Source organism: Stylophora pistillata, chromosome 1, assembly GCF_964205215.1.
Source record: "Stylophora pistillata chromosome 1, jaStyPist1.2, whole genome shotgun sequence".
NCBI classification, from domain to species: Eukaryota; Metazoa; Cnidaria; class Anthozoa; order Scleractinia; family Pocilloporidae; genus Stylophora; species Stylophora pistillata.
In genome coordinates this window covers 58,411,602-58,436,612 of record NC_142519.1, presented here as the reverse complement: position 1 = coordinate 58,436,612, position 25,011 = coordinate 58,411,602, and the positions used below count along the sequence as shown (strand labels likewise).

General features: G+C 41.1%; 1 protein-coding gene and 3 pseudogenes across 1 annotated transcript in view; all 4 read right to left on the bottom strand.

The window, feature by feature from the left end:
• LOC111320427 (uncharacterized) overlaps positions 1 to 803 on the bottom strand; it is an 8,344-nt gene extending 7,541 nt beyond the window's left edge. The window contains exon 1 of the mRNA XM_088751023.1: positions 767 to 803. Coding sequence (XP_088607149.1) covers positions 767 to 803 — 37 coding nt within the window. The remainder of the gene's footprint in view (positions 1 to 766) is intronic.
• Positions 804 to 14,490: 13,687 nt separating this feature from the next.
• Positions 14,491 to 16,752, bottom strand: LOC148743358 (uncharacterized; annotated as a pseudogene).
• Positions 16,753 to 16,834: 82 nt separating this feature from the next.
• Positions 16,835 to 18,845, bottom strand: LOC148743357 (uncharacterized; annotated as a pseudogene).
• On the bottom strand, positions 18,774 to 19,621 carry LOC148743356 (uncharacterized; annotated as a pseudogene).
• Positions 19,622 to 25,011: the final 5,390 nt, after the last annotated feature.

Below are 25,011 nucleotides of genomic sequence, written 5' to 3'. Positions count from 1 at the left end.
TACAATGTATCAATGTTATGTTATTTAACAAATGGTAAACACCAAAGCGTACACTATTGAGTTATGGATCCACTTGGGAGGTTTGCTAAGCACTCAAGAAGCTAGAGACTCTTACGCTTCTTTCGTGCTTAGCAACCTCCCGCGTGCATCCATAACTCAATAGTGTACGCTGTGGTGTTTACCATTTGTTAAATGGAAAATAGCTAACCCTTCATTACGTACAGACCAATGAGACTCGAGCAGCGTTTGATGTCGAAAGGTGAACGACGTGCGAGGCTCTTTATGGCTTGTAGGCGTACCTTCATCAAATTGCCACACTTGTCTGACCAAAATGCTCAATAGGTGGTTACAGTTTTCCCTTGCCATAAGTAAATAAGTTCAAAAAAGTGAGGAACAATTTTTTTTTTTAAGAATAATGCATCCTCAGAACCACTCACGTCACTGATCAACAGTGATCTGCTGAGTAAGGATCGATGAAATGACGACTGAATTCTATACGTTAATCGCAATAAGGTAATCTGGTCCTTTAATTTCAACTGTCATCTCAAAGTTTGGAGTAGAGTGGAGTATAGCCAACCAACTCATCGGTGAATGATTAATGTCGAAATTTTCACTGTGACAAAAATCTAATTTGCACAAAAGGTTGATGCATTCCGTGGATGTACGGCGTATTCCTTAATCAAAAGATTCAGATTTCATTTGGTCTGGGTTAGTAGTGGTCAAATTGCCTCGATAGAAAAGCGCTGACTTAGAGCAGTTTTCAAACCTTGTTCTATTCCAACAGTCAGAGTTGATGGCACCATATATCATCTAAAAAGTTTGTCATAGCTGAATTGGATTAAAAATCGAAAATCTTGTATAGTAATAGAACGGATAACGAAGCATGAAACTAAACTTTCGGGCGCAAATTGGAAGTACAAATAAAATTTACTTGGTTAGGGCTGCATCCTTCTTTTTCAAACTTAAATTTAATCATAACTCCACTCCACTGAATATCTCGTTCCATTGAAGGCAAATATCCCTGGTCTAGCAAGTGCAAAGAGTCTGCTAGCCAACGCCAATTTCGCGTGAGCTGATCAAATTCTGTAGGGCATTTCAGACGTTTTGATAAAGAAAAAGCTCGGTTCACAGTTGTGGAAACGAGTTTTTTGCAGGTATTTCCTCTTTTTCCATACAGAGCTTTATGCTCGAATTCTTCCCAATTGTGCCCTACCCATCAGACCCATGATCAGTCTCTTGGTCATATATATCTCAAATACATCTTTTTCAATTCAAAGCTTGAAAACTGAATTTTGAATATTTTAATAGAACTCGAGGTCGTGAGACGTGATATTCTACCGATAAACCCGGTAGGAATTTGTTACTCTGATTGAGATTGGGGCATATCGAAAGAAATGAAAGGTGGAATCACAAGCATTCCACTGAGACGAACGTATTGGTCCTTCATTCTACAAAAATAAGTTGATTTACAAAATTAAATCAGCCATGGATTTATCATCCCTAATCATGGCCCCAAAAGATAAAAATTCTATTTGACAATTTTTTTAGCTCATTAATAAGCGGGAGTGGCATTTGTTTTCTAAGAGGGAAGAACATTGAAGGTGTCCCGGAAAACGTAGCGATCGAGAAAAGCAATTAAAGACCGCATTGGAATACATCGCAAAAGTAAAGAAATTGCACACAGAAAATTACCTTGCACGCTCGGCAAGCATACGCAGAGCCAACTCAAGGGAAGCACGCCTTTGTTCTTAAAAAACATGATCGCTCTCATAACTTGAAGTGAACATAACCATTTGTAAATGAACACTGCCACAGGTAGGAATGAAAGGTTGCTTTAAGGCTAAAATGCTTGAATGACAGCTTTCAAGCTTATTTGAGTGGAGGTCCTTTTCGGTTTGAGAAATTAAGGAGCACATAGAAATCGTTACAAGCTATAGGAAGCATCCTCGACGAGGCTATATTTCAAGTTTCTTTATATACATTTGAACAAAAATCATGTCCTTATTTGGTGCAGAACATACCATAAAAAAAAATTATAATCATATCATAATTAAAGTATCTGACCTTGAATTACATCAACGGATGGGATAGTCAGACTAGTTGGAGCACGTAAAATGAAAAACGCAAAATCAAAGCCAGTTTTTAGTCTCAAAGAATACAGATTTGTATTACCCCAAAGACATGCACTCTTTCAATCTAAATCTCTCGCCACTATCAAATAATAATCTTTTACTGAGGATAGCTCCACAAAAGCAGTTATTTTTAGAAAACACAAAGATAAAGTGAAATCGAAGAGAGGATCTCTTCTTGAACTGCTGACATTTATTAACAGGCAACCTTACAGCTGTGGTTATGAACAGTTGCTCAGTGACGGAAAACGAGCTCATAATGATGAATTTGTCCCCAATCGTTCACAAACTATTTTTCAATCTTAAGATGGAATTCAGAGTGCAAATTCTTGGATGAGACTCGTTTGAAAACTACTTAGGCAGTGGTGAAAATGAAACCTGAAAAAAATTAAGGCCTGTACAGGAGTTGAACCCATGACCTCTGCGATACCGGTGCAGTACTCTACAAACTGAGTTGACGAGCCAACTGGGAGCTGCGTATTTTTGTCAGTTTGCATTACCTAGAGATAAGATGTTTCTCGCGGAAATCGTGTACGTGTAGTCCGAGGGAAATAACTTTGATGCATCTCGCCATGGTACGTTTCCCCTCATCTAGCCAGCGCCGAAGACTCGTGTATTGATTGGTGTTGAGTAAAATCGCTCGATGACGAAATTTAAGATATGAAATTTAATTTAGACGAAATTTAATGAAAAAGCCAGTTTTTAGTCTCAAAGAATACAGATTTGTATTACCCAAAAGACATGCACTCTTACAATCTAAATCTCTCGCCACTATCAAATAATAATCTTTTACTGAGGATAGCTCCACAAAAGCAGTTATTTTTAGAAAACACAAAGATAAAGTGAAATCGAAGAGAAAATTACGGTCAAAAGACGCTACAAACCCTTCTGCACCTCCGAAGTACAACTCCACAATGTCCCTCAGAAATCACACGATGGTTTGTGGTCTGTGGATGTCCTGCGACGAATTTCGTATTTAGGACCATGGGAGGCCAAATTAAAAGACAAAGACATCGATGAACAGTAGCTGAAATCACAGCAAGAGAGAGAAAAATTAAGATCAATGCCAACCTCTCTGCTGTTGCAATTGATCTGGAAGACATAAATAGTAATGATGCTTGAGAAAAGCTGAGTAGAGGCTCCGATCTTAAATTCGATCCTTAAACAAAGTTCACTCATGCAAAGTTGTTCAAAGAATGTCCAAACGAAATGCTACATGGTCATGAAAGCGAATGTAACTATTTGCGAATTGGTGAGGGCTGCGTATTTTTATTACGAAGCTGATATCAAAAATACCGCGTTCAAAAGGTTAAGAAAGGGTCTCAAATCAAGAGAAATCTGGTAATGCCTCCTGTCAATGCATGGTTCGCAAGAACACGAGATAATCACTTGATTATCTTGCTCTTGGCAGTAGATCATTTTCATGCGGTTTGTTACATGAAAAATATCTGGGACTCTTGCTTATCAAACAACCGGTTATTGCGCGGTGGCGTTTAGTGAAATAGCCGATGGCAAAAACATGGTCAATTATGACATAGCCGTGACAGGATATGCCTCTGGTGCAGGATACGTAGATGTAAGTCAATCAGCAATATTTTTTCATCGATAAATTTCGTTTCTTAGTTTTGTTTAACACATTGACAGTTTGCTTTCATTTTGCCAAACCATTTTGGCAGGCATCGAGATCACGCAAGAATGGTAAAATAATTCTTTCGAAATAAAGCCGAGCAAATCAAGATTATATATCAGACACCGAGTTTCAGAGTTTCTCAGACTTCTGCCGTGTTCTGAGCAATGTTGAAACAACATTCTTGTTTCATATCTCCCCAGGGGGTTGCGTTCAAAGGTGCTGAAAGTTTCCCACCTGGTCTTTATTTACAAGGCTTAGTGCATTCTTCAAAAAATCTTCATCTAATAAAATTGAAAGAAGAGAGAAACAAAACTGTAAAAGTGTGAAAACTGTACTTTTTGCTGTTAGGTTCGGCTGACCGGTTTTTCACTCATTAAGTCGCGTAAATATGGTTCTCTCGTAATTAATTACGAGAAGGGAATATAATAGAGTTTCTGTTTCTTTTGTTATTCTAATATTGCCAGCCGTGGAGCTCATATTCAAACACGAAGGCGTGCTGTCAAAGGAGCATTAGGTCCCACTGGACCATTTGTCAATCAATCGTCGTGTGATGTAGAACTCTTAGGGTCAAGTCAGCTTGAGCTACAGCTACTCCAAAGCAGTGAACAGCGGGCGCATTCCTCAAAATTGTTTTATGTCTTCATCACAATACAATAATTTTTGAGATTTGTATTTCCTTTCTCCAATGGAAACTGTCTTTATTTGTGGCGGTAAATTTGAGATCGAAGTAGGTGGTTCGCACGTTACATCATGCCACCATGCTGGTGGAAGTAAACAATAGATATCTCACTAGCTCCTTTTGTTCGTCTACCAGCATTTAAATTTGACCCGCACACGTCAACGGTGAGTGACAAATGAGCCTAGGTCTTTCCAGCTGTGGAGCTCATATTTAACATTCTCTTAAGAACGCATAATTCCCTCGTATTCAACTTGAGGTAGTCGTGCCAAAAGATATTTCAAGTAACAGGTTGAAAAAAAAAAAACTATGGTGAGCAAATTAGTTTATTATGGTGAGCAAATTAGTGTGATAGTAACGGATTGTCGCCAAGTTATTTACCAAAAAAATTAACATTTTTTAGAGACAAAGAAAGCTGCGCCATTTGACCACAACCCAGTAAAAAATTGTGGTCTGAGATTTATTTCCTTCCTGTCTTCCAAGGCAATGATAATAGATCCATAGATTCCATTCCAATAAAATGTCAGACTAAGAAAAAGCGAATAATCGTTCTACATATATTTACCCTTCAGACACCCTCGACTTGGTTGACCACAGTAATGTACAGAATGCTTGCGTGCCTCGACGTGTCACACACATATCCACAGTACATTTAACATGCATGATGCCAGAAACTTTCACACCCAAAATATAAGGAAAATATGAAAATCTTCAATGACAAAAAAGACAGGCGTTTATCAGGCATAGAAATACTAGATTAGTTTGGTCATCGCTGCCAAATGACACAATAAAATTGGAAAGTTTACAACGTTCCCGATCCAACAAACGTCATTGTGACGTAATCCCGTAGCTATTGTAAATACATCTGTGAGATCAATAATCATTACTTTCGTAACCTGAGAGTACTTGCCCGAAGATTTCATCTTCACGTAGGGCAAACAAAGGGTGTAACATGGCCTTCTTTGCTTTTTTAACACTTGCTTTGACCTCACTTGCTTTTAGTGAGATCAGCGCAACCTCGAAAACCACCCTAGAATCTCCAGACGGCGCCTATAAGCTGCAATGGAGACATAACAACAGCCAATTGATTTTCACTCTTGCTTGCCAAACAACCGGTTACTGCGCGGTGGCGTTTAGTGAAACAGCTGATGGCAAAAACATGGTCAATTATGACATAGCCGTGACAGGATATGCCTCTGGTGCAGGATACGTAGATGTAAGCCAATCTCCAATATTTTCTTCATCGATAAATTTCGTTTCTTAGTTTTGTTTAACACATTGACAGTTTGCTTTCATTTTGCCAAACCGCTTTGGCAGGCATCGAGATCAGGCAAGAATGGTAAAATAATTCTTTCGAAATAAAGCCGAGCAAATCAAGATTATATATCAAACAGCGAATTTCAGGGTTTCTCAGACTTCTGCCGTGTTCTGAGCAATGTTCAAACAGTATTCTTGTTTCATATCTCCCCAGGGGGTTGCGTTCAAAGGTGCTGAAAGGTTTCCACCTGGTCTTTATTTACAAAGCTTAGTGCATTCTTCAGAAAATCTTCGTCTAAGTTAGAGTCAATAAAATTGAAAGAAGAGAGAAACAAAACTGTGGTTAAATATGGTTCTCTAGTAATTAATTACGAGAAGGGAATATAATACAGTTTCTGTTTCTTTTGTTATTCTAATATTGCCAGCCGGGGAGCTCATATTTAACATTCTCTTAAGAACGCATAATTCCCTCGTATTCAACTTGAGGTAGTCGTGCCAAAAGAGATTTCAAGTAACAGGTTGAAAAAAAAAAAAAACTATGGTGAGCAAATTAGTTTTTTATGGTGAGCAAATTAGTGTGATAGTAACGGATTGTCGCCAAATTATTTACCAAAAAAATTAACATTTTTTAGAGACAAAGAAAGCTGCGTCATTTCACCACAACCCAGTACAAAATTGTCGTATGAGATGTATTTCCTTCCTGTCTTCCAAGGCAATGATAATAGATCCATAGATTCCATTCCTATAAAATGTCAGACTAAGAATAAGCGAATAATCATTCTACATATATTTACCCTTCAGAAACCCTCGACTTGGTTGACCACAGTAATGTGTAGAATGCTTGCATGCCTCGACGTGTCACACGCGTATACACAGTACATTTAACATAATTAGTATATAGTTCTCTCTCATGATCACCTAAAAGTAGAGTATTGTCTGTTATATCTCAATTACTCTTGCCATAATTTTATCTTACGATATTGTAAAGCGCGACTGAATATATTCATATAGATGTCTGCGCTATATAAATGTAAATCATGATTATTATTATTATTATTATTATTATTATTATTATTAAAACCTGAAGAAATGGAGTACGAATTCTCGTGATAAAATATTATCTTCTCGTCTTTCACGCTCTCAGTCTGGTGATTTCGCCGTACGTGTGAGTTATCGTGACCGCGTCCTTCAGTTGTTCTCATGAAATTGTTGTGAGGAACGTTGCTAGGCTACAGTCGACTTACGATATTCCTAATCTTAAAATCAAGCTTTGTTAGGCAAACAAGTTTCCCCGTCACTCACTGTTGGTTAATTTTCTAGGAAATGATCTGTACGTGACTGGTGTAGACTACTACCGCTACCCTTTCAACCAATCAGATGCAAAATTAAAACCGATCATGATTCGGACACTCCCTTTTTTTTTCCCGCGCGTGCGCTTGTAGCTGACCATATATGGTTTATTTTGAGTTATCATCGCTCCTACTTTTTCTGATTGGCTGCCCTGAGTACGTTGGGTTTGGTTCTACGATACTCAATCGACAAATTCTCTATATAAAAATTTAGGTTCAAATTATAAACGGTGGCATTTTTCACTTTGACGCTTTATGGTAAACCTAAGGCGGTTGGACTTTCTTTTGACAGGATTACTGGAGCCGAGGGCCGGGACCACCGAATAAAGATGGAATACAAAGTTACAAACTCATATCAGCCTCTGAAGCTGGTGGGAAAACCACTGTGGAGTTTTACAGGGATGCTGAGACGGGAGATGCTGAAGACGTCCAATTTAAGGTATTAATGATACGATTTAGTAGCGTAAAGATGACAACACTGGTCTAAATTCGCCTTTTCTAGTTTTAAGTCGATATGATATCTTTTCATGCCGAAAGGCCGAGTTGCTCGCAGCGCAAATCCCTCAGGGGGGAAGAAAACGAGTATCTTAGACTCCCCCCCCCCTTCCCATCCACCCTATCCAAAGAATTTTCTACATAAAATATGGAAGAAGAAAGATATTCTTAGGGAACATGTCTAACAGATCCCCATTGAACGATTCATCTCCAGCATCTGTTCTCAAACCACCTACCACCCCGTCCCCCCACCCCCTTCGAAACTGAGGAAAGCCCATCTTTTTGCAATATTTCCTTTGTTTTATTCATTTTTTTTCCTTTGTTCAGAATACCACCGAAGTTAAAGTGATATTCGCCTCGAAAGCCACCAGTGATGCGAACAATAATGGTTTGTCAAAACACGACAAGACCAAAATATTGGATGGGAGATATAACTTGATTTCTTTAGCGAAGGAACCTCCGCCGTTGCCAGCAACAACAGCCATACAACCATCGGCAACAATGATGTCGACAAAAGAATCGGTGGCTCCTACGACTCCAATGGCTCCTCCAAAATACGCAAGTGTCATGTCTCCCGATGGCTCATTCAAACTCGAATGGACCTACAGCAACAGCACACTGATGTTCAAGATGACCTGTAAAACAACCGGTTGGTGTGCTGTAGGATTTACCACAACAGCTGATGGCAAAAACATGGTCAATTATGACATAGCCGTGACAGGATATGCCTCTGGTGCAGGATACGTAGATGTAAGTAAATCAGCAATATTTTCTTCATCGATAAATTTCGTTTCTTATTTTTGTTGAACACATTGACAGTTTGCTTTCATTTTGCCAAACCGCTTTGGCAGGCATCGAGATCATGCAAGAATGGTAAAATAATTCTTTCGAAATAAAGCCGAGCAAATCACGATTATATATCAGACACCGAGTTTCAGGGTTTCTCAGACTTCTGCCGTGTTCTGAGCAATGTTGAAACAACATTCTTGTTTCATATCTTCCCAGGGGGTTGCGTTCAAAGGTGCTGAAAGATTTCCACCTGGTCTTTATTTACAAGGCTTTGTGCATTATTCAGAAAATCTTCATCTAAGTTGAAGTCAATAAAATTGAAAGCAGAGAGAAACAAAACTGTAAAAGTGTGAAAACTGTACTTTTTGCTGTTAGGTTCGGCTGACGGTTTTTCACTGATTAAGTCGCGTAAATATGGTTCTCTAGTAATTAATTACGAGAAGGGAATATAATAGAGTTTCTGTTTCTTTTGTTATTCTAATATTGCCAGCCGTAGAGCTCATATTAAACATTTTCTTAAGAACGCTTAGTTCCCTCGTATTCAACTTGAGGTAGTCATGCCAAAATAAGTTTCAAGTAACAGGTTGAAAAAAAAAACTATGGTGAGCAAATTAGTTTTTTATGGTGAGCAAATTAGTGTGATAGTAATGGATTGTCGCCAAATTATTTACCAAAAAAATAAACATTTTTTAGAGACAAAAAAAGCTGCGTCATTTGACCACAACCCAGTAAAAAATTGTCGCCTGAGATATATTTCCTTCCTGTCTTCCAAGGCAATGATAATAGATCCATAGATTCCATTCAAATAAAATGTTAGACTAAGAAAAAGCGAACAATCATTCTACATATATTTACCCTTCAGAAACCCTCGACTTGGTTGACCACAGTAATGTGCAGGATGCTTGCATGCCTGGACGTGTCACACACATATACACAGTACATTTAATATACTTAGTATATAGTTCTCTGTCGTGATCGCCCAAAAGTAGAGTATTCGCTCTTATATCTCAGTTACTTTTGCCATAATTTTATCTTACGATATTGTGAAGCGCGACTGAATATATTCATATAGAGGTGTGCGCTATATAAATGTAAATAATTATTATTATTATTCTTATCACACATATTATTATAATTATTATTATTATTATTAAGATTAAAACCTAAAGAAATGGAGTACGAATTCTCATGATAAAATATTATCTTCTCGTCTTTCACGCTCTCAGTCTGGTGATTTCGCCGTACGTGTGAGTTATCGAGACCGCGTCCTTCAGTTGTTCTCATGAAATTGTTGTGAGAAATGTTGCTAGGCTACAGTCGACTTACGATATTCCTAATCTTAAAATTAAGCTTTGTTAGGCAAACAAGATTCCCCGTCACTCACTGTTGGTTAATTTTCTAGGAAATGATCTGTACGTGACTGGTGTAGACTACTACCGCTACCCTTTCAACCAATCAGATGCAAAATTAAAACCGATCATGATTCGGACACTCCCTTTTTTTTTCCCGCGCGTGCGCTTGTAGCTGACCATATATGGTTTATTTTGAGTTATCATCGCTCCTACTTTTTCTGATTGGCTGCCCTGAGTACGTTGGGTTTGGTTCTACGATACTCAATCGACAAATTCTCTATATAAAAATTTAGGTTCAAATTATAAACGGTGGCATTTTTCACTTTGACGCTTTATGGTAAACCTAAGGCGGTTGGACTTTCTTTTGACAGGATTACTGGAGCCGAGGGCCGGGACCACCGAAAAAAGATGGAATACAAAGTTACAAACTCATATCAGCCTCTGAAGCTGGTGGGAAAACCACTGTGGAGTTTTACAGGGATGCTGAGACGGGAGATGCTGAAGACGTCCAATTTAAGGTATTAATGATACGATTTAGTAGCGTAAAGATGACAACACTGGTCTAAATTCGCCTTTTCTAGTTTTAAGTCGATATGATATCTTTTCATGCCGAAAGGCCGAGTTGCTCGCAGCGCAAATCCCTCAGGGGGGAAGAAAACGAGTATCTTAGACCCCCCCCCCCCTTCCCATCCACCCTATCCAAAGAATTTTCTACATAAAATATGGAAGAAGAAAGATATTCTTAGGGAACATGTCTAACAGATCCCCATTGAACGATTCATCTCCAGCATCTGTTCTCAAACCACCTACCACCCCGTCCCCCCACCCCCTTCGAAACTGAGGAAAGCCCATCTTTTTGCAATATTTCCTTTGTTTTATTCATTTTTTTTCCTTTGTTCAGAATACCACCGAAGTTAAAGTGATATTCGCCTCGAAAGCCACCAGTGATGCGAACAATAATGGTTTGTCAAAACACGACAAGACCAAAATATTGGATGGGAGATATAACTTGATTTCTTTAGCGAAGGAACCTCCGCCGTTGCCAGCAACAACAGCCATACAACCATCGGCAACAATGATGTCGACAAAAGAATCGGTGGCTCCTACGACTCCAATGGCTCCTCCAAAATACGCAAGTGTCATGTCTCCCGATGGCTCATTCAAACTCGAATGGACCTACAGCAACAGCACACTGATGTTCAAGATGACCTGTAAAACAACCGGTTGGTGTGCTGTAGGATTTACCACAACAGCTGATGGCAAAAACATGGTCAATTATGACATAGCCGTGACAGGATATGCCTCTGGTGCAGGATACGTAGATGTAAGTCAATCAGCAATATTTTCTTCATCGATAAATTTCGTTTCTTATTTTTGTTGAACACATTGACAGTTTGCTTTCATTTTGCCAAACCGCTTTGGCAGGCATCGAGATCATGCAAGAATGGTAAAATAATTCTTTCGAAATAAAGCCGAGCAAATCACGATTATATATCAGACACCAAGTTTCAGGGTTTCTCAGACTTCTGCCGTGTTCTGAGCAATGTTGAAACAACATTCTTGTTTCATATCTCCCCAGGGGGTTGCGTTCAAAGGTGCTGAAAGATTTCCACCTGGTCTTTATTTACAAGGCTTTGTGCATTATTCAGAAAATCTTCATCTAAGTTGAAGTCAATAAAATTGAAAGCAGAGAGAAACAAAACTGTAAAAGTGTGAAAACTGTACTTTTTGCTGTTAGGTTCGGCTGACGGTTTTTCACTGATTAAGTCGCGTAAATATGGTTCTCTAGTAATTAATTACGAGAAGGGAATATAATAGAGTTTCTGTTTCTTTTGTTATTCTAATATTGCCAGCCGTAGAGCTCATATTAAACATTTTCTTAAGAACGCTTAGTTCCCTCGTATTCAACTTGAGGTAGTCATGCCAAAATAAGTTTCAAGTAACAGGTTGAAAAAAAAAACTATGGTGAGCAAATTAGTTTTTTATGGTGAGCAAATTAGTGTGATAGTAATGGATTGTCGCCAAATTATTTACCAAAAAAATAAACATTTTTTAGAGACAAAAAAAGCTGCGTCATTTGACCACAACCCAGTAAAAAATTGTCGCCTGAGATATATTTCCTTCCTGTCTTCCAAGGCAATGATAATAGATCCATAGATTCCATTCAAATAAAATGTTAGACTAAGAAAAAGCGAACAATCATTCTACATATATTTACCCTTCAGAAACCCTCGACTTGGTTGACCACAGTAATGTGCAGGATGCTTGCATGCCTGGACGTGTCACACACATATACACAGTACATTTAATATACTTAGTATATAGTTCTCTGTCGTGATCGCCCAAAAGTAGAGTATTCGCTCTTATATCTCAGTTACTTTTGCCATAATTTTATCTTACGATATTGTGAAGCGCGACTGAATATATTCATATAGAGGTGTGCGCTATATAAATGTAAATAATTATTATTATTATTCTTATCACACATATTATTATAATTATTATTATTATTATTAAGATTAAAACCTAAAGAAATGGAGTACGAATTCTCATGATAAAATATTATCTTCTCGTCTTTCACGCTCTCAGTCTGGTGATTTCGCCGTACGTGTGAGTTATCGAGACCGCGTCCTTCAGTTGTTCTCATGAAATTGTTGTGAGAAATGTTGCTAGGCTACAGTCGACTTACGATATTCCTAATCTTAAAATTAAGCTTTGTTAGGCAAACAAGATTCCCCGTCACTCACTGTTGGTTAATTTTCTAGGAAATGATCTGTACGTGACTGGTGTAGATTACTTCCGCTACCCTTTCAACCAATCAGATGCAAAATTAAAACCGATCATGACTCGGACACTTGCTTTTTTTTTTTCCGCGCTTGCGCCTGTAGCTGACCATTTATGGTTTATTTTGAGTTATCATCGCTCCTACTTTTCCTGATTGGCTGCCACGAGTACGTTGGGTTTGGTTCTACGATACTCAATCGACAAATTCTCTATATAAAAATTTAGGTTGAAATTATAAAGGTGGCATTTTTCACTTTGACGCTTCATGGTAAACCTAAGGCGGTTGGACTTTCTTTTGACAGGATTACTGGAGCCGAGGGCCGGGACCACCGAAAAAAGATGGAATACAAAGTTACAAACTCATATCAGCCTCTGAAGCTGGTGGGAAAACCACTGTGGAGTTTTACAGGGATGCTGAGACGGGAGATGCTGAAGACGTCCAATTTAAGGTATTAATGATACGATTCACTAGCGTAAAGATGACAACACTGCTCTAAATTCGCCTTTTCTAGTTTTAAGTCGATATGATATCTTTTCATGCCGAAAAGCCGAGTTGTTCGCAGCGGAAATCCCTCAGCGGAAATCCCTCAGGGGGGAAGAAAACGAGTATCTTAGACACCCCCGCCACCCTATCCAAAGAATTTTCTACAGAAAATATGGAAGAAAGATATTCTTATGGAACATGTCTAACAGATCCCCATTGAACGATTCATCCCCAGCATCTGTTCTCAAACTACCTACCACCCCGTTCCCCCACCTCCTTCGAAACTGAGGAAAACCCATATTTTTGCAATATTTCCTTTGTTTTATTCATTTTTTTCCTTTTTGCAGAATACCACCGCAGTTAAAGTGATATTCGCCTCGAAAGCCACCAGTGATGCGAACAATAATGGTTTGTCAAAACACGACAAGACCAAAATATTGGATGGGAGATATAACTTGATTTCTTTAGCGAAGGAACCTCCGCCGTTGCCAGCAACAACAGCCATACAACCATCGGCAACAATGATGTCGACAAAAGAATCGGTGGCTCCTACGACTCCAATGGCTCCTCCAAAATACGCAAGTGTCATGTCTCCCGATGGCTCATTCAAACTCGAATGGACCTACAGCAACAGCACACTGATGTTCAAGATGACCTGTAAAACAACCGGTTGGTGTGCTGTAGGATTTACCACAACAGCTGATGGCAAAAACATGGTCAATTATGACATAGCCGTGACAGGATATGCCTCTGGTGCAGGATACGTAGATGTAAGTCAATCAGCAATATTTTCTTCATCGATAAATTTCGTTTCTTATTTTTGTTGAACACATTGACAGTTTGCTTTTATTTTGCCAAACCGCCTTGGCAAGCATCGAGATCATGCAAGAATGGTAAAATAATTCTTTCGAAATAAAGCCGAGCAAATCACGATTATATATCAGACACCGAGTTTCAGGGTTTCTCAGACTTCTGCCGTGTTCTGAGCAATGTTGAAACAACATTCTTGTTTCATATCTCCCCAGGGGGTTGCGTTCAAAGGTGCTGAAAGATTTCCACCTGGTCTTTATTTACAAGGTTTAGTGCATTCTTCAGAAAATATTCATCTAAGTTGAAGTCAATAAAATTGAAAGCACAGAGGAACAAAACTGTAAAAGTGTGAAAACTGTACTTTTTGCTGTTAGGTTCGGCGGACCGGTTTTACACTCATTAAGTCGCGTAAATATGGTTCTCTAGTAATTAAGAACGAGAAGGGAATATAATAGAGTTTCTGTTTCTTTTGTTATTCTAATATTGCCAGCCGGGGAGCTCATATTTAATATTTTCTTAAGAACGCTTAATTCCCTCGTATTCAACTTGAGGTAGTCATGCCAAAAGAAATTTCAAGTAACAGGTTGAAAAAAAAAGAAAAACTATGGTGAGCAAATTAGTTTTTTATGGTGAGCAAATTAGTATGATTAGTGTTGGAAATCCCAGTACAGCAACACTAGTCACTCATGTAGTTTTTTTTTTTCTATCTTTATTCTAGTGGTCACACGCTTCGTATCGTATCGATCTTAGCCTATTCTTTTACAAACCCACAATATCGTAAAGACCACCCTTGGTTTCGCGTTGCGAGGTTACAAGGCTGACGTCACTTTTCCGACACCCTCCCCCCATTTGTCTCGGAGAGCAAATGTCTGTCGAGAAATGAACCTTATCCCTTAAATTTTATGAACGAATCTATCATCTAGAATTGTCAATCGCTTTCCTAATCACACTAATCATTGATCAATCAGTAGCCATAGTGGCAGATGTTCAGTTCATAAGTAGAATGTTCAAGCATCCTATCCGCTGTTATCATCCAATCTGTTTCGGTTTGGTTCACAGTTCAATCCCCTTCCTCATCGTGAGCAAGATCCTCCATACGCAATCCTGCTGCGACGGCTGCATCACGGAAAGGCCTTAACACTGGCGCTTCAATGCGCAACTCGATCGTTGGAGGTCTGTCACCATCTCCCGGTCGATCACATGACAGTTCTAACGGATACAGCTGCTGTACTGCTCGCTCTAGGTGTGAGGTGCCTGTGCGCAATTTTGCTCCCCGACCAACACCATCACGCCCTTTGATTAGTTCCGTGACGATCCCGACCTTCCATTTCCCGCGATTCTTGTCGTCCGACTTGATCAGCACGACCTCGCCCACACTAGGATTGTGTGGCTTTCCAGGATTCTCTAGACGATGGCGTTCGCGCAGCCCCTTTACGTACTCCCCCGTCCATCGTTTCCAGACGGCCTCCTTGCATCGTCTGAGATACTTTGCTCGCTTGCGTAATTCACCGTCTTCTATGCGGTGTGGTTCCAACTCGAGTGGTGCATTTGGTTGACCAAACAACAGGGAGTGGGGGGTCAAGATCGGTAGCTGCACATCGTCCTCCACGTAACTTGAAGGTCGGTTGTTGACTGCAACCTCTACGTCTAGTATAACCTCCTCTAACTCGGTCCACGTTAGGAACCCGTTTCCAATGGTCTTCTGTAGACTTCTCTTCGCCAATCCAACCATTCTCTCGAACTGCCCTCCCCACCAGGGTGCTCTGCTCAGGTTGAATTGCCACTTGATTTCCTGACGGGAGAGGAATTCGTTGAGGCGTTCGTCAGTCATCACTTGTTTCAGCCACTTAGCTGCCGCCACGAAGGTACTCCCGTTGTCTGAGTAAATCTTCTCTGGTCGGCCACGTCGGGCGATAAACCGTTTCAGGCATCGAAGGAATTCTCCCGTTGCTAGGCTGGGTAGTAGCTCAAGGTAAATACCTCTGGTCAGGCTAAAGGCGTAAAGCGTTATGTAAGCTTTGCCTTCATGATTCCTCCCCTTTCTATACTTCAGTGGCCCGGCGAAATCCACTCCGACTACTTGGAACGCATTTTCTCCTTCGGTACGATCCCTTGGTAGCTGTCCTGGTAGCGGAGCCGCGAACGCTGTGGCGCGGAACCGCTTGCAGCCGTTACAGGCTTTAACGACTCTTTTTGCAAGGCTTCGCAACCTGGGAACCCAGTACCTTTCACGAATCTTTGCCATTGTGAGGCTCACTCCCCCGTGGAGTGTCCTGATATGCGCGTCTGCAACCATCTTCTCCGCGAACGGATGAGACTCAGGCAAGTAAATGGGATAGTCTCCCTCAATCCGCCCTCGGCATTCCAGTAACCCGTTTGCGTTTTCTTCTAGGTTCAGCTGTACACAATGATCTTCGAACCGTTCTTCTCTCTTCAAACACACCTGTGCTCGCTTTAGCCACAGGTGTCGCTGCATCTCGATCTCCTCTGTCGTGAGTGGTCCCTTAGATCTTCTCGTCTTTTCGCTCCGTAGGTTATGCATGAAACGTGTCACCCACGCACAAACCCTTAGGGTTTTCCATGAGTTGAACTTGATCAGCAAGGCGTCTAGGATGTCTGTCTTAGCTTGTGCTACAGCGAATACTTCCCGTATCACTTTTGCTTCCGCCTGACTCTCTGGTGTGGCCGTTGTCTTAATATCGGCTCGCCATCGCTCTCGGTCTAGTAGCCACTCAGGCCCTCTCCACCATAGCTCTTCATTTTCCACGCTTTCGCTCCGACTGCCAAGGTCAGCTGGGTTGTCTTTTGTACCCACATGACGCCAGTTTACTTCTGGGTGTTGCTGGATTTTTTGCACTCGATTGCTTACGAACTGCTTGTAACTCCCTGCTCCCTTGATCCAATGTAACGTAACGCTGCTGTCCAACCAGCAGAACATATTTCCAACTGGGAACCCTCTAATGCTTCCTTAACGTTCACAATGAGATTGGTCGCCATGTGACCTGAGACCAACTCGAGGCGGGGGATGGTGAGACCTAGCTTCGCCAGTCTAGCTTTGGCTGCTATCAGCCCAACACTATCACCGGATGGTTGAGATATGACACCGTACAGTGCCGCAGAAACGCCTTTGTCCGCTTGCGTCGCCGAAACAATGTAGCTCAATGTTGCTGATCTCTTCAAAGTGTTGAGGTATGGCTCTGGGTACGGAAATGCTCACTGGTAGCTGTGCTTCCCATCTTGACCACTTGGTTCCCAGTTGACCAGGAAGTTGAGCATCCCATCCGACTTTCAAATCACATGCGTCTCGGTATAGTAGTTTTCCACTCAATGTCATAGGCGCTGCGAGCCCTAACGGGTAATACACTCTTGCCATCTTCGCTAGTATCCCTCTCTTTGTCACTTGGGTGCGGTCAGTTGGGAAATTTATTTTAATGGTATCTTGTCGCTTGTTCCATGGAAGCCCTAAAATAGATCCCCCTCCTTCTTGAGGTGCACCCAACTGTTCTTTCGCGAATGTAGTATCTTCGCTAAGAGACTCACCAGGGGACTCCACTGCCGGAACATTTGAATGCCACTTGTGCAGCTTGAATGAAGCTTGGTTAAAGACATGGGTAACGCCTGCTTTGACTTCACGGGCAGCTTTTACGGTGGGTCCGCCGCTGATAAGGTCATCGACGTATAGACTCTTCTCAATTTCCCTCACCAGGTCCGGATTCTCTCTACGACAGGCTTCCAGGTGTTGTTTGATAACTCCCCCAAGAAGAAACGGGGATGGCGCCAAACCAAACAGAGATCTCGTGAATCTAAGTATTTCCACTCGCCTGGATTGCAAGTCCGTGATCCAGTGGAATCTCATGGCATCCCTGTCTTCTTCCCGTATTCGTACTTGTAAGAACCCTTGCTTGATATCACCTGTTAACGCGACTGGGTGGAAACGTGCACGGACAAGAACAGCCCAAAGCTTGTTCTGCAACGGAGGTCCCGCGTGAAGGCACTCGTTGAGAGAAGGAGCCTTCTCTGAAGCTCGGGCTGAGGCGTCGTACACGATTCGAAGTTTGGTACTCTCTGCAGCCTCTCTCACCACTGCTTTATGTGGAATATAGAACTCCTTTCCCACTGGTGGGCCTGACACTCGCTCCACTATTCCCTCGTTAAGCTGCTCTTTAATTATGGCGTCATATTTCTGGAGTATTCCGTTCTTCTCCAGTTTCCGAATGGTACTTTCCAATCGCTTCAAACTTCCCGCTCTGTGGTTGGGCAGTGGAGGGTGGTTTCCTCTCCAGGGTAGCCCCGTCTCGTACCACCCCTCTGGCCCTCGTGTTAATTGTTCCTTGAATTCTTCATAAACATCTGCTTGATCTCCGCCTGGTGTGTCACGCAATCCTAGAGCATCTACTTTGCATAGTTGTTCGTAATCTGCCGCTGTCGTCTGTGTCAAGAACATATTAGAGAGGTCAACTTCTTTACCTGGTGACATAATTGTCCATCCGAACTTTGTTAGCTCTGCAAAAGGTTCGCCGGGACGTCCGATCTTTGGTATGGTTTCTGTCTTTATTTTCGCTTACTCGCTCGCACCCAGGATAATGTGGACTGGTAGCTCAGGCTTCTCGTCTCTGTCGTCCATGTATACCCCATCTAAGTAGGGATATTTATCCAGTATCTCAGCATATCCTGGGTTGTCAAGTGATAGCAATGTACTACGGTCTACTCTGGTGACTTCCGTTTCCAATCAGAATTTTCCGTCGAGACTGCCAGTCGTCACGCTATGAATTCCGATGACCTTGTTTGTTGACCCAAGCATCATCTCTATGCACTTGAATTCTTCTCGTAGCGGTTTGTTTCCCAGGTGTTCAAGAATAGCTGACGACGCGTATGAGCTGCCTGCCCCAGTGTCTAGGAGTGCGCGACACTTGATTCCATTTACTTCTACGACAACAACGGGATACACGACTCTCTCTGTTCCTTTGTTTTGTGCCGTCATAAATCTTCCCCTCTTTGTGTGACCGCTTGGTGGGTGATCACATATTGACGTGTGATGTCTGCGTCGACAGTTATGACACCCGCGGCTTCTACAGTTGTCTGCTCTGTGTTTTTCACTTGTACAATTAAAACACAACTGTTTTTTGCTCAGAATTCGTTTGCGGTCTCCGACCGCGACAACTTTGGTGCAATTAGCGGATGTGTGATTGGTGTCATCGCAATAGACGCACCCGCGCATCTGTCCTCCACTTGCTTGTTGTTGGACCTGATAAGACCTTCCGCGTGGCGGCGGAACGCGTGCATTCCAGTCGTTGCGATCATTTTTCCTCTTGGACACACTCGCACCATCGCTTTCCTCTCCTTCTGAATTTATGTCTCTGCAACTTTTAATTGCCTGAATCAGTTTAGCGAAATCCCAGTCTCGCCAATCTTCGTGTCCCCAGACTAAGTCTCCCTTTATTCCTTTCAGTTTGTCTAACACCGCCCTCACATTTCCGGAGACTTCACGTAACTTCCCGAGCATCTCTAAGCTTTGTACATTGAACAGAAGCTTTTTGTAAAACTCATTAATCTCTTTTGGACTGGCGCTTGTGATGGTAGGCAAACCCATGATGTTGTTTACATATGCATTTACAATTTCTGACGTTTACCCGTACTCCGATTTTAGGATGGCCTTCGCCCTTTCGTACCCCTCAAGATTGAACGGGAGTCCATCTATGTCCGCTCGTACCTTTGTAACAAGGAGTTCCTTTAGATAAGCGAATTTGGTCACTGCTGAGAGATCTGTCGCGTCTATTTCCGCGGAAAATTTGTTCCAAAACGAGAGCCATTGTTCGAAGGACCCATCAAACTTCGTTATTCATAGCTTTGGCAACTTTGCGTGCATTCCGGAATCGCCTGATAACCCTTTCCTTTTTTGCTACCTAATTCTTCGGATTTTTTTCGTAATCAAGCTTCATATCTCATTGTGCCTTTTCAAACGCGAGTTGCCCCTCTGTCTCCATCGCGATTGTCGCTTTCTCGCTTTCATTTTCGGCCACTTGAGATCTTTTCTTCACCTCCCCCAAACACTTCCCAAGGTATTCGATCTCCGCGTCTACACCCTCAATAACTTTATCTATTTCATTGCTCCATGCACATACCTCGTCCATTTGCTCACCCTTTGCAGTCTTCTTCTCTTCGATCTTTAATTTGATCTCGTCCGCTTCTTTTGCTAAACACACCAACGCGTCACGGTGTCTCCCAATAGATGTCGCGTTTGCCTTGTCCACAATGCCCTTTCCCTTTTCTTGCTTGTACGCCAAAAGCTTGAGTTTTGCGTCCAAGTCCTTCTCTAATGCCTCCAGTTCCATGTCTCGATCTCAGTCCCGTCGGAGGTCCCACTTAGTGTTGGAAATCCCAGTACAGCAACACTAGTCACTCGCGTAGTTTTTTTTTTCTATCTTTATTCTAGTCGTCACACGCTTCGTATCGCGTCGATCTTAGCCTATTCTTTTACAAACCTACAATATCGTAAAGACCACCCTTGGTTTCGCGTTGAGATGTTACAAGGCTGACGTCACTTTTCCGACGATAGTAATGGATAGTCGCCAAGTTATTTACCAAAAAAATAAACATTTTTTAGAAACAAAAAAAGCTGCGTCATTTGACCACAACCCAGTACAAAATTGTCGTCTGAGATGTAGTTCCTTCCTGTCTTCCAAGGCAATGATAATAGATCCATAGATTCCATTCAAATAAAATGTTAGACTAAGAAAAAGCGAATAATCATTCTACATATATTTACCCTTCAGAAACCCTCGACTTGGTTGACCACAGTAATGTGCAGAATGCTTGCATGCCTGGACGTGTCACACACATATACACAGTACATTTAACATACTTAGTATATAGTTCTCTGTCGTGATCACCTAAACGTAGAGTATTGCCTCTTATATCTCAGTTACTTTTGCCATAATTTTATCTTACGATATTGTTTAGCGCGATTAAATACATTCATATAGAGGTCTGCGCTATATAAATTATTATTATTATTATTATTATTATTATTATTATTAAAACCTGAAGAAATGGAGTACGAATTCTCGTGATAAAATATTATCTTTCACGCTCTCAGTCAGGTGATTTCGCTGTAGGCGTGAGTTATCGTGACCGCGTCCTTCAGTTGTTCTCATGAAATTGTTGTGAGGAATGTTCCTAGGCTACAGTCGACTTACGATATTCCTAATCTTAAAATTAAGCTTTGTTAGGCAAACAAGTTTCCCCGTCACTCACTGTTGGTTAATTTTCTAGGAAATGATCTGTACGTGACTGGTGTAGATTACTTCCGCTACCCTTTCAACCAATCAGATGCAAAATTAAAACCGATCATGACTTGGACACTCCCTTTTTTTTTTTCCCGCGCTTGCGCTTGTACCTGACCATATATGGTTTCTTTCGAGTTATCATCGCTCCTACTTTTTCTGATTGGCTGCCCTGAGTACGTTGGGTTTGGTTCTACGATACTCAATCGACAAATTCTCTATATAAAAATTTAGGTTCAAATTATAAACGGTGGCATTTTTCACTTTGACGCTTTATGGTAAACCTAAAGCGGTTGGACTTTGTTTTGACAGGATTACTGGAGCCGAGGGCCGGGACCACCGAAAAAAGATGGAATACAAAGTTACAAACTCATATCAGCCTCTGAAGCTGGTGGGAAAACCACTGTGGAGTTTTACAGGGATGCTGAGACGGGAGATGCTGAAGACGTCCAATTTAAGGTATTAATGATACGATTTAGTAGCGTAAAGATGACAACACTGCTCTAAATTGGCCTTTTCTAGTTTTAAGTCGATATGATATCTTTTCATGCCGAAAAGCCGAGTTGTTCGCAGCGGAAATCCTTCAGCGGAAATCCCTCAGGGGGGAAGAAAACGAGTATCTTAGACCCCCCCCCCCCCCCCCATCCATATACAAAGAATTTTCTAAAGAAAATATGGAATAAAGATATTCTTAGGGAACATGTCTAACAGATCCCCATTGAACGATTCATCCCCAGCATCTGTTCTCAAACCACCTACCACCCCGTCCCCCCACCCCTTCGAAACTGAGGAAAACCCATCTTTTTCAAATATTTCCTTTGTTTTATTCATTTTTTTCCTGTGTACAGAATACCACCGAAGTTAAAGTGATATTCGCCTCGAAAGCCACCAGTGATGCGAACAATAATGGTTTGTCAAAACACGACAAGACCAAAATATTGAATGGGAGATATAACTTGATTTCTTTAGCGAAGGAACCTCCGCCGTTGCCATCAACAACAGCCATACAACCATCGGCAACAATGATGTCGATAAAAGAATCGGTGGCTCCTACGACTCCAATGGCTCCTCCAAAATACGCAAGTGTCATGTCTCCCGATGGCTCATTCAAACTCGAATGGACCTACAGCAACAGCACACTGATGTTCAAGATGACCTGTAAAACAACCGGTTGGTGTGCTGTAGGATTTACCACAACAGCTGATGGCAAAAACATGGTCAATTATGACATAGCCGTGACAGGATATGCCTCTGGTGCAGGATACGTAGATGTAAGTCAATCAGCAATATTTTCTTCATCGATAAATTTCGTTTCTTATTTTTGTTGAACACATTGACAGTTTGCTTTCATTTTGCCAAACCGCTTTGGCAGGCATCGAGATCATGCAAGAATGGTAAAATAATTCTTTCGAAATAAAGCCGAGCAAATCACGATTATATATCAGACACCGAGTTTCAGGGTTTCTCAGACTTCTGCCGTGTTCTGAGCAATGTTGAAACAACATTCTTGTTTCATATCTCCCCAGGGGGTTGCGTTCAATGGTGCTGAAAGGTTTCCACCTGGTCTTTATTTACAAGGCTTAGTGCATTCTTCAGAAAATCTTCATCTAAGTTGAAGTCAATAAAATTGAAAGCAGAGAGAAACAAAAGTGTAAAAGTGTGAAAACTGTACTTTTTGCTGTTAGGTTCGGCTGACGGTTTTTCACTGATTAAGTCGCGTAAATATGGTTCTCTAGTAATTAATTACGAGAAGGGAGTATAATAGAGTTTCTGTTTCTTTTGTTATTCTAATATTGCCAGCCGTGGAGCTCATATTTAACATTTTCTTAAGAACGCTTAGTTCCCTCGTATTCAACTTGAGGTAGTCATGCCAAAATAAATTTCAAGTAACAGGTTGAAAAAAAAAAAACTATGGTGAGCAAATTAGTTTTTTATGGTGAGCAAATTAGTGTGATAGTAAGGGATTGTCACCAAATTATTTACCAAAAAAATAAACATTTTTTAGAAACAAAAAAAGCTGCGTCATTTGACCACAACCCAGTAAAAAATTGTCGCCTGAGATGTATTTCCTTCCTGTCTTCCAAGGCAATGATAATAGATCCATAGATTCCATTCGAATAAAATGTTAGACTAAGAAAAAGCGAACAATCATTCTACATATATTTACCCTTCAGAAACCCTCGACTTGGTTGACCACAGTAATGTGCAGAATGCTTGCATGCCTGGACGTGTCACACACATATACACAGTACATTTAATATACTTAGTATATAGTTCTCTGTCGTCATCACCTAAAAGTAGAGTATTCGCTCTTATATCTCAGTTACTTTTGCCATAATTTTATCTTACGATATTGTGAAGCGCGACTGAATGTATTCATATAGAGGTGTGCGCTATATAAATGTAAATAATTATTATTATTATTATTATCACACATATTATTATAATTATTATAATTATTATTATTAAGATTAAAACCTAAAGAAATGGAGTACGAATTCTCATGATAAAATATTATCTTCTCGTCTTTCACGCTCTCAGTCTGGTGATTTTGCCGTACGTATGAGTTATCGTGACCGCGTCCTTCAGTTGTTCTCATGAAATTGTTCTGAGGAATGTTGCTAGGCTACAGTCGACTTACGATATTCCTAATCTTAAAATTAAGCTTTGTTAGGCAAATAAGATTCCCCGTCACTCACTGTTGGTTAATTTTCTAGGAAATGATCTGTACGTGACTGGTGTAGATTACTTCCGCTACCCTTTCAACCAATCAGATGCAAAATTAAAACCGATCATGACTCGGACACTTGCTTTTTTTTTCCCCGCGCTTGCGCCTGTAGCTGACCATATATGGTTTATTTTGAGTTATCATCGCTCCTACTTTTCCTGATTGGCTGCCCTAACTACGTTGGGTTTCGTTCTACGATACTCAATCGACAAATTCTCTATATAAAAATTTAGGTTCAAATTATAAACGGTGGCATTTTTCACTTTGACGCTTTATGGTAAACCTAAGGCGGTTGGACTTTCTTTTGACAGGATTACTGGAGCCGAGGGCCGGGACCACCGAAAAAAGATGGAATACAAAGTTACAAACTCATATCAGCCTCTGAAGCTGGTGGGAAAACCACTGTGGAGTTTTACAGGGATGCTGAGACGGGAGATGCTGAAGACGTCCAATTTAAGGTATTAATGATACGATTTAGTAGCGTAAAGATGACAACACTGCTCTAAATTGGCCTTTTCTAGTTTTAAGTCGATATGATATCTTTTCATGCCGAAAGGCCGAGTTGTTCGCAGCGGAAATCCTTCAGCGGAAATCCCTCAGGGGGGAAGAAAACGAGTATCTTAGACACCCCCGCCACCCTATCCAAAGAATTTTCTACAGAAAATATGCAGAAAGATATTCTTAGGGAACATGTCTAACAGATCCCCATTGAACGATTCATCCCCAGCATCTGTTCTCAAACCACCTACCAGCCCGTCCCTCCACCTCCTTCCAAACTGAGGAAAACCCATCTTTTTGCAATATTTCCTTTGTTTTATTCATTTTTTTCCTTTTTGCAGAATACCACCGAAGTTAAAGTGATATTCGCCTCGAAAGCCACCAGTGATGCGAACAATAATGGTTTGTCAAAACACGACAAGACTAAAATATTGGATGGGAGATATAACTTGATTTCTTTAGCGAAGGAACCTCCGCCGTTGCCATCAACAACAGCGATACAACCATCGGCAACAATGATGTCGACAAAAGAATCGGTGGCTCCTACAACTCCAATGGCTCCTCCAAAATACGCAAGTGTCATGTCTCCCGATGGCTCATTCAAACTCGAATGGACCTACAGCAACAGCACACTGATGTTCAAGATGACCTGTAAAACAACCGGTTGGTGTGCTGTAGGATTTACCACAACAGCTGATGGCAAAAACATGGTCAATTATGACATAGCCGTGACAGGATATGCCTCTG